The 11,130-nt window shown below is 43.2% G+C and overlaps 1 protein-coding gene across 1 annotated transcript; it reads right to left on the bottom strand.

Moving 5' to 3' along the window:
• Positions 1–5,986: 5,986 nt before the first annotated feature.
• On the bottom strand, positions 5,987–7,111 carry LOC143790456 (odorant receptor 131-2-like; the record flags this gene model as incomplete). The annotated part of the gene is made up of 2 exons (XM_077279120.1): positions 5,987–6,948; positions 7,028–7,111. Coding segments are annotated over 2 exons (1,046 nt in total), but the record flags the coding sequence as incomplete, so codon positions are not given.
• Positions 7,112–11,130: the final 4,019 nt, after the last annotated feature.

The following is an 11,130-nucleotide window of genomic DNA, read 5'->3' as shown; positions in this document are numbered from 1 at the left end:
AGTTCTAGATCCAGAAAAACAGCCGATGCCTTTCTACAGGAGCATGACGAGACATGGGACTCTGGTGTTGAGTTCTGCCAAGAACCTAAGACAAGGGCCTCGGATGAGTTGGCTGACCTATCAATTATTATTGTTGCCAAAGGTTTCCAGATGCCTCAAAGCTGATGCAGCCATTGTACGATGACCTCAAGAAGACGTCAGCGTTTCCACTATCTACTAAATCCGTGGAAGCTTTCTACGCTCTTAAACAGGCCATACAGTCTGCACCAGCTCTTGGAATCCCAAATTATCAACTACCTTTTTACTTGTTTGTCAGTGAAGTAGCAGGACATGCTTCCGGAGTCCTAGCACAAAAACATGGGGGAAGAACAAGACCAATCGGCTACTACTCTGCCCGCCTGGACTCTGTGTCTCAAGCTTCCCCGACTTGCCTCAGAGCTGTTCATGCTGCACATATGCTTCTGGACAAAACTTCTGATATCATCTGAGGACATCCAGTTCTCTTAATGGCTCCACACGACATAATTGCTATTGTTGGAACCTAAACATCTGTTGGTACAGCATCATATGAGACTCCTATGTTGGCTCTTGGTTCCAGATAATGTCACTCTTGTCCGCTGCAGCATCTTCAAACTGTCCACGCTGCTTCCTCTTTCCAGGGGGGGTGTGGATGATACTGATGCTCTCGGAGAAGATGCCTCTACACACTCAGAGGATCATGACTGTCTTGAACAAATGCATGAAGAAGTAGCCTCCCAGAAAAACGTGTCTGAAGACCCACTCCCACATGCTGACGTGACGTTCTTCACTGATGGTTCCAGATACATGGGATATGCCATGGTTACACATGACCAGGTCATCTCAGCCGGATCCCTACCACCGCACGTCTGCACAAGAAGCGGAACTTAAGGCTTTGACGTTGGCTTGTCAGGAAGCGACGGAGAAGGTGGTCAACATCTACACGGATTCAAGATACGCTTTTGGAGTGGCTCATGACTTCGGCAGTATCTGGGCAGCCAGAGGATACCTAACGTCCAGTGGAACTCCTGTAAAACATGCTGCTATCATACAAGAACTTGTGGCCGCTCTAGATCTACCTTCAAAGGTTGCAGTGATCAAGATCAAAGCTCACCGGAGATTGGATTCTCCAGAAGCAAAGGGGAACTTCTTTGCTGACAAAACAGCAAAAACCTATGCTTTGGATCCATTTAGGAAAGAGAAAGCAGCGGTGTACGTGTCACAAGACACTGAAGAAGGGACTAAAGCCTCTCTTATGAGGATTATCCATCTACATCAAGACAAGACATCAGATGATGAAAAGAAGTCATGGCAAGAAGGAGGAGCTAAAAAAGGATGAAGATGGAGTCTGGAGGATGAACACAAAGGTCTACCCCGTAATCTGTACCCCTCAGTGACAGAATGGGCACACAGTATCACCCACAGAGGCAAGAATCGGATGAATGACCTGATTTGGAAGACCTACATGGCACCTGGGATTTCTACTGTCACCCAAAAATATTTCAAGTCCTGCCTTGTGTGTGCAACATGCAGTCCAGCACCGCCTCAGAAATATTTGGCTAAACCACTTTATCCCTTTCAGAGAGTTCAGATCGATCGTATTCAAATGCCAAAAGTAGGGAAGTGCGAGTATGTACTGGTAGTGACTGACATGTCCTCAGGATGGCCCGAAGCCTAGCCAGTAACCAACATGACTGCCAGAGTGACTGTTAAGAGACTGATGACTGAAGTAGTCTGCAGATATGGGGTCCCAGAGTAAGTGAGAGTGACCAAGTACCCGCATTCATTGCAGCACTGTCTAAGGAACTATGAACATTGGTTATTTGGGTTTACATACTCCATATCAACCCCAGAGCAGTGGGAAAGTAGGAAGACTGAATGGCACCTTCAAAAATAAAATACTGAAAGCCAGTTAGGAGGTCAGACTTGGACAGACATTTTGCCCGTTGCCTTATACTCAGTCAGAAACACTCCAAGGGGTTCTACTAAACTCACACTATTCGAGATTCTTTTTGGGGGGCCTCCAAGATTGGGTCAATACTTTCCACAACAGCTAGCCTTAGGAAGTGATACTCTTGTAAATTATGCAATTGTTGTTACTAAAGAACTGTCAATAACACATGTACAAGTTTTATCATCCATTCCAGGTCCAGATTCCAGTGACGGTACCCATGCTTTCTAACCTGGTGACTACATGCTGGTAAAGAAGTTCATCACAAAAGACATTCCTGGAGTCGAGATTTAAAGGTCCCTACCAAGTGCTCCTGACTACTCCTACTTCAGTCAGGGTTGCTGAGCGCCTCCTGGATCCATCTCTCACATTATAAATTTGTTAGACAGTTAGGGACAGAGTAGGATCTGACCTGCTTGTCAAAGTCCAGCTACAAAGGGAGGTTTTCCACAAGGGAAAACTTGTCTCAAACTGGTGAAAACTCCAATTCCCCCTCCCGGGCAAGACGGTCAGATCTAGGATGTGTACAACAGGGTTAGTCGCACATGTGTATTTTACTCTAAGTAACCATGGAGATGGGAGATTGGAGAGTAATAGATCCAGCAGGTTGGGAAGTCCCGAGGACACTGGTAACGCGCTCCGATATACCTCCTCGGTATACCCATAATTAGTCACACATTCTCTGGTGTCTATAGCATCCATATTGTCATGAAGCTTCTGATGTCATAATAACACTTAACATCGGTGGGTTAGGGAACCACGGTGGGATCAAGATAAAAGAAAAGGTTAATAAAGTATTTAGGGGGGACTGTTGAGGAGAGCCATAAGATCAAATACTTAATTAACCTCAACACATAAGGTAATTGAGGGAAGCAACCTATAACATGTATTGTTTAACCTTACATAAGTTTTCCTCAGACAAAGTAAGACACTTAAGATGGCTGCCATCTCCTATACCAGAGCCATGTGCTCTGGTATCCAAGATGAACAATGAAGACACTGAAGATGGCCACCATTTCCTGTTTTAGCATGCCGCATGGTCTGGTATCCAAGATGACGCCCATCCTGATGACCTCATGGATCCACCCACAGCGACGCCCACCCTGATGACCTCACGGACCAACCCACCTTGATGACCTCATGGATCCGCCCATGGACTTGCTCATGCCCAACCCACTAACCAATGGAATACATCTGATCACTACCATTTTAGAGCTAACCGAGCCCCCTTACAGGAGATATATAACATTGTGTTTGACTAATAAATCCCTTCTTCTTGGAGCTGAGCCACACATTGATCAAGGAGAGTTACAGCTGACTGTGTCTGGTGTATTTCTTTAGTGCACATGATCAATATCCATTAGGCCAGGAGTAGGCAACTAGAGAATTGAACATTTATATTAATTGTTCAACCCTAATAAATGTATTTTTTCATTTTCGAAGCTCAACATTATAAAATTCTGTAGCATCTGTGAGATCAAGGTGGTCACCACACCGCTAGATAAGTTCCTTGAGGGGTGTAGTTCCAAAATGGGGTCACGTGTGGGGAGTTTCCACTGCTTATGCACATCAGGGGCTCTGAATACTTGACATGGCACTATCTATTCCAGAAAATGTTTCCCTCTAAAAGTCATATAGCGCTTCCTCCCTTACGAGTCCTGCCGCGCAGTAGTTGTCCACCACGTATGGGGTATCAACATACTCAGGAGAAATTTTACAACAAATTTTCTGGTTGATTTTCTTCTGTTATCCTTGCAAAAAAAATGCAAAATTGAGGACAAATGTACATTTCTGTGGGAAAACTTTATTTTTTCTTTCCATATTGCATTAATTCCTGTGAAGCACTTGATGGCTTCAGTTTTTAGAATGGTGTCACTCTTATTTTTTTCTGGCTGATAGGCCCCTCAAAGTCACTTCAAATGTGATGTGGTCCGTATAAAAAATAGTTTTGTAAATTTTGTTGGAAAAGTATGAAATTGTTGATTAACTTTTAACCCTTCTAACTTCCTAACAGCAAAAATTATGTTTCAAAAATTGTGCTGATGTAAAGTAGACATATGGAAAATGTTATTTATAAATTATTTTGTACAGCATAACTAACTAGTTTAAGGATATAAAAATGTAAATTGCAAAATTTAATTTTCACCAAAATTCTGATGTATCCAGAAATAAACGCTAAAAATTTTTACCTAAATTTACTACTAACATAAATTACAATGTGTCATGAAAAAGCATTCTCAGAATCACTGATTGGTTGCAGCATTCCAGAGTTATTACCTGATAAAGTGACAGTGGTCAGAATTGTAAAATTTTGCCTGGTCAAGAAGGTGAAGACAGGTTTTGGGGTGAAGGGGTTAGTGTCCGTTATTATGCTCTGGGGTCTGAAATATGTAAAAAGAAAAGTCCTTATGCTCACCTTGCTGCTCATCTCTCCTGTCCCTTCGCTCATTACCGCCACTCTTCCGGTCATCGTCATATCTTCTGATTTCCCACCATCATATGTAAATCCTGTGAGCGGCAGGGATTAGAATATGCAACTTTGACCGGACAGGTGATGGTAAGGAGCGGAAGGCCCAGACAAGTGAGTGATTAAGTGAGTTTAAGGATTTTTTTTTACTTTTGATGGCCCTGTACAATTTAGAAAAATGGCAACCAGCAGCTGCCACTTTGTTGAATCCACATGGAAGCAAATTACAAAATAAATTCCACAAATTTTGTAAAATTCTAGTAGAATTCAATTCCAGTCTAATTTATGGACAGATCTCTAGTACTTGTCACTTTAGTAAATGGCCCAGTAGGATACAACGATACTATCTAATTATCCAAATTTTAATTGCTTGCCCCCTTAACCGGTTGTGTTTATGTTGGAGACATAAGGTGGGACGTACAATTGTCCCTTGATTTGAGATTGATGATATGTTAACAAAATAACATAAATATAATAAAATATAATAATAATATTTATTTTACTCGTTTCAATCTTTGATTCCTTTGATTGATCTTCGCCTGTTCAGTGTCTGCACATAGTAATCTCTACTGTTGTGATTTATGGGAGACTCTTCATTAATCTGATGTAAAAAAATTCTACATCTCCTGCAATGGACCAGATTGGTCATTAAATCTATGGAAATGGTGACGTATTACTCTCGCACCCCTCCAATCTATCCCAAACTCTGCTGCCCGACTAATCCACCTATCCCCCCCCTTCCCCGCTATTCCCCGGCCTCTCCTCTCTGTCAATTCCTTCCCTGGCTCCCCATTGCCCAGAGACTCCAGTACAAAATCCTAACCATGACATACAAAGCCATCCACAACCTGTGTCCTCCATACATCTGTGACCTCATCTCTCGGTACTTACCTACACGCAACCTCCGATCCTCACAAGATCTCCTTCTCTACTCCCTTCTTATCTCCTCTTCCCACAATCGTATACAAGATTTCTCTCGCGTATCACCCCTACTCTGAAACCCTCTACCACAACACATCAGACTCTCGCCTACCATCGAAATCTTCAAAAAGAGCCTGAAGACCCACCTCTTCCGACAAGCCTACAACCTGCAGTAACCACCGATCGACCAAACCGCTGCATGACCAGCTCCATCCTCACCTACTGTATTCTCACCCATCCCTTGTAGATTGTGAGCCTTCGCGGGCAGGGTCCTCACTCCTCCTGTACCAGTTATGACTTGTATTGTTTAAGAATATTGTACTTGTTTTTATTATGTATACCCCTCCTCACATGTAAAGCACCATGGAATAAAAGGCGCTATAACAATAAATAATAATGATAATAGTATTACATTTTTTTTAAAATGTTGTATTTCTTGTAGAAACTTCTCCACTACAGTCGCCTTGGCTGAATAATCAACCAACCTTTCCCCACAGATCTTGCCAAAACCTTTGTAAATATCCTTATCATTACATTTAAATACAAGTTAATTATTCAAACATTTTAATCAGTAATTTTTGAAAACCAAATTAATCTTTTTATTGAGAGAAAGGAAGCTACAAGAGAATTTATGATGTCCGTAAATTTATAAAAGTTCTTAGATGTTTACAAAGCACAATTCGCTTGATGTATTTGAGGAAGGTTTCATCCCGGAAGCCGTAGATTAAGGGGCTGATGAACCTTGGAAGACACATGAAGAAGAAAAAATTGATCAATGGTAACATAAAGAAGAATTGTCTCAGGTATGTTTCGGTCAGGTTATAGGAGAAGGATGTTAAGGAAAGCAAGAGCTGAACTGCGTGGAGCATGACCGTTTTACCAGCCTTGGAAGCCACGGAATTTCCAGAGTTTATTTTCTTAGCGACCAACATGATCTTGATGTAGGTGAAGATGATGACCAACCCCACCAAAGAAAAACTCAAGCCTTGGATAACAGACCTCAAGGTACTCTGAGCTTCAATCTTCATAAATTCAGATTTTGTGCAGAGACAGTAAAGAGAGAAGTAGTCATTCTTTACGTAGAGGCACAAAATCATGAAATCAGCCAAGTTAGGCATTATCCCAATTACCCAAATGGCCACAATGGTCACAATTGTCTTCTGGCGGGTGCACCAATCTGTGTGTCGTAACGGAAAACAGATGGCCACATAACGTTCCAAAGACATCACTGCCAGGTTGTATGGTGCAATCTTAAAGGCCAAAGAAGTTATGGTCACTGCTATATAGCAAATGGGCACAGGGAAGTAAACTAGATATATCATGCTGAAGAAGAGAAGGAGTCCTGTGCTTGTGTAGATGGTGTCACTGATCAACATGTGGGCAAAAAGGATGTAGCGGGGCTCCTCGTGCATGTGGGAGGTGGTGAAATACACGCTCAGCATGATGACCATAAAGCAGAGGAACAGGATGAAGGAGACCAGCAGTAATGTTAGTAATGACAAGTAGAGGATGTTAGAGTTAAACAACGCAATTTTCAATGCCAGGGCAGAAATACTAGAATTTACCATCACGGAGCAGCCCCGAATGTAGGCTAAAAGAGAAACAAACAGTTATCAGGGAAGTAAAGTAAACATGTCTACACTGAATGTTGGTGAGACACATCCTCATACAACTTAGATGGTTTAAATATTTATTAATCATTAAGGAAAATGGAGGAAGGAAACCTGTCCTGATGTTGAAGCCAACCTTCTCTCCTGTAATGGTTATGAAAGTTATGAAAATACAGAACTAGGCTGATGGGAACTGGTGATGCCAACCTTGTGAAAGTTGTGAAAGTTCCAAGTTCTATTGTGGTGTCTGGCATCATGGACCAGTGGTGGGGACTACATTGATTTTGATCATAATTGTCTACCTTTACAGAAGATCTAAAAGACTTATAGAATATGGATTTCTCCAGAAGCCTGGAAAGACAAATTCATAGAAATGGCTGATATAATCAGTGATCACCAACTTCTGCCCAACTAAACATTTTACCTGCCCTGGTCTCTGCAGGAAAAGGTCAGCACCAGGTCTGACCTGTAAGCAAACACAAGTAGATAGTCATTTATCTCTTCCTGCATAGAGGAGTATGGTCTCATGTGCACCGTTGTTTGGGACTTGCTCTGTTTATGGGCGCAATCTCTCAAATGCCCTTTATTTTAGACCCTATAGTACAGCGTCAACATCGGAGTAGGAGTCAATAGAATTGCTGTGGACAAGTCAGCAAAGAAGTCACTAGATAAGGTCTTCAAATCAAGGAATATTTCACTGATGATGAAGACACGGCTCATACAAAGTCTGGTATTTTCTTTAGTAACATACGGATGTGAAACCTAGACGATAAAGGAACAAGACAGAAGAAGAATCGATACCTCTGAAATGTGGTGCTGGAGAAGGATGTTATCAGTACCATGGAGGGCATGAAGAACAAACTAAACAATTTTGGAACAAATCAAGGCAGACAAGTTACTCTAAGCAAGGATCACCATGTTATGACTTACCTGGACACATCATACAAAGAGAGCAATCACGAGAGAAGGACATCAGGTTCGGAAGAATAGAAGGAACAAGGCAAAGAGGAAAACCAGCAAACCGATGGCTTGTTACTATCAAGATAATGGTGGACAGGACCCTGGTGGACCTATCTAGGCTTGGATAATATCGATCTTCCAACAGATTGTTTATCCATCAAGTAGCCATTGCTTGAGATTGAGCTGATTCTGTTAAAGGGAACCTGTCAAGTCACTTCAAGCATCTAAACTGTCCCCTGATGGTTTTTAGTGATGTAATGCGCATCACTAACGCTTGTTCAATTTAAAGCAGTGCTGTCATGAGGTCCAAAAAGCACTTTGTATAGTTATATGGTACCTGCTCATTTAGTCACAGGGGTGTGCTTCATTTCCTATTCAGTCACGGGAGGCGTTGTCCACTCAACTTGATTGATTTCCCTGGTTGCGCCGCCGTCACTGGAATCCCGTGCTTGTGTGGTGGTTGGAGCCATTCTTGTGCAATGTCGAGTGGACAGCTGTGCTTGTGCAGTGTGTAGTGTGGAGCTGGCCGTGCTTGCGCAGTGTCGAGCAGGGAGCCGTGTGTGCGCAGTGGCGTAGGGAGCCAAAAATGTGCCGTAACGTGACGAGAAGGTCCCCGCTACACACTGCGCAAACATGACTGGCTCCACGCTACACACTGTGCAAGTGTGGCTGCCCACTCAACACTGCGCAAGTGCGACTCCAAGTGCCACGTTACGCAAGCGCAGGATTCCAATGACGTTGGCGCAACCAGGGAAATCAATCAAATTGAGTGGACGGCGACACCCATGATTGAACAAAAAATGAAGTACTCCCCTGTAATTAAACAAGCATATAACTATATAAAGTGCTTTTTGGACAACATTGCAGCACCGTTTTTAATTTAAAAAATTTGCATCACTAACAACGTACTGGGTACAGTTTAGATGCTTGAAATAACACGACAGATTCCCTTTCAATAATAAAGTGCAGGTTCTAACGGAAGGTCCACCAATTCCATCATTTCAATCGAGCAGCAATCGAGGGTGGATACTATCACTTCATTTTCCCTTTGGAGGAATCTTGTGGAATTTTTACTTGTATGTTTGCTATAATTTTTAGGTTTTTTTTTGCATAAACCAGAAGGGAGGAGATGGAAGCTACATTCTGAATAGATCCTGAAGCCATGTGTATGGATGATTGTACCGCAAGTACATTGTATCACGTCAGTCATTCATAATCACTGTATAGTCAGTGTGTATCTCTGTCTGTCACCCCCTGGTCCTGAGGTCTCACCTGTGCAGGTAACAGCTCTGTGTACCCCGGATTCTCTCCTGTGTGTCACACATACCACTATTTATACCTGTCTGCTCCCTGTAGGACCGACCACAAGGCAATCAGGAGATGATGACATTCTGCTATAGGATTTACAAATGGCCACAAATGACATTAACTTTGCATTTAGCATTTATTTCCCCAGGGGTCGCGAAGCATAATGAATAAGAAGAAATAAAGAATAAGGACAATTCAAGGTTCACTTTCTTCTTTATTGTAACTTAAATTGAAAAAATATACAGTATATTAGGAAAAATTAATTAAAAATAATAAAATATAATATATAAGGCTACGTTCACATTTGCGTTGTGCGCCGCAGCGTCGGCGCCGCAACGCACAATGCAAACAAAAACGCAGCAAAACGCATGCACAACGCTACGTTTTGCGCCACATGCGTCCTTTTTTTCATTGATTTTGGACGCAGCAAAAATGCAACTTGCTGCGTCCTCTGCGCCCGGACGCAGGCGCCGCAGGGACGCATGCGGCGCAAAACGCAAGTGCGACGCATGTCCATGCGCCCCCATGTTAAATATAGGGGCGCATGACGCATGCGGCGACGCTGCGGCGCCCGACGCTGCGGCGCCGACCGCAAATGTGAACGTAGCCTAAGTTATTCCCACAATAACAATATTTTTTACAACACACGGTATCTGCATGACAGCTGTTAATATACAGTCAGGGCCAGACCTGATGGAGATGCCGGCCCAGTGATTACCCTTTTCGTGCCTTTCAGTAACTTTTTCACAATGAACTACTTCTACATCCTTTTGGATCTACTTTTCACTTCATTCCAATTTCCTTAACCAGTAGTTGCCAAGGCTCAGGGATTTGCTCCAGTCTTTATTCTGTTAATAGCTGTGGCGGAGCACAGAGACACCGACTCTCTGCTCCTTCATTTGCTTCTTCCGGCCTATGGCCTGCTGGATGCTAGCTCTGTACAGGGAATGACGTCACTGCATCATGTCACCTGAGCCATCTCACTGCGAGACAAGACAGAGATGGGGACAGAGGCTGCGGTGGTTGGGCCACAAGAATTAAGGGAGTATAAGTTTTCTTTATCTTTCTTATATTACCGGGCCTGGGAGTTGGATGGTGGGGTATATCAATGTATGGGGGGGAGGGGTAAGGAGGTGATCGTATTGTATGGCGGCCTGTGGAGGACCTTATACTGTATGGGAGCTATGGAGGACATCATACTGCATGGGGGGCTGTGGACGACATCATTCTGTATGGGGGATATAGAGGACTTCATACTGTATGGGGGGCTCTGGAGGATATCATACTGTATGGGGACTATGAAAGACATCATACTGTATGGTGGGCTTTCCAGGACATCATACCGTATGGGGGGCTATAGAGGAAAACATACTAAATGAGGGTCTATGGTGGACATTATAGTGTATGAGAGACCATAGTGGACATTGTACTGTATGGAGACTGTGCAGGACATTATACTGTATGGGGGACTGCACTGGGCATCATCCAGTATGAAGACTGTGGAGAACATCATGCTGTGTGGGACTATGGAGGACATAATACTATATGGGGGCTGTGGACTGCCTCATACTGTGTGGGGCTATGGAGGACATCATACTGTATGGGGACTGTGATGGATATTATATTGTACAGGAGGCTGTGCTGGACATTATACTGTATGGGGGTTAGGGAGAACATCATACTGTATGGGGACTGTGGGGAATATTATACTGTATGGGGTTATAGAGCACATTATACTGTATGGGGACTGTGATAGAAATCTTATATGTATGGGGGCTATGATGGACATCATACTGTAGAGTGGGCAATGGAGGACATCATACTGTATGGGTACTGTGATGGAAATCATACTGTGCGGGGGGCTGTGATGGACACATCATACTATGGGGGAGGGG

This window comes from Ranitomeya variabilis, unplaced genomic scaffold, assembly GCF_051348905.1.
Source record: "Ranitomeya variabilis isolate aRanVar5 unplaced genomic scaffold, aRanVar5.hap1 Scaffold_383, whole genome shotgun sequence".
Lineage (NCBI taxonomy): Eukaryota > Metazoa > Chordata > Amphibia > Anura > Dendrobatidae > Ranitomeya > Ranitomeya variabilis.
The sequence above is the reverse complement of the archived record's forward strand: the minus strand, read 5'-3'. Positions and strand labels throughout refer to the sequence as shown.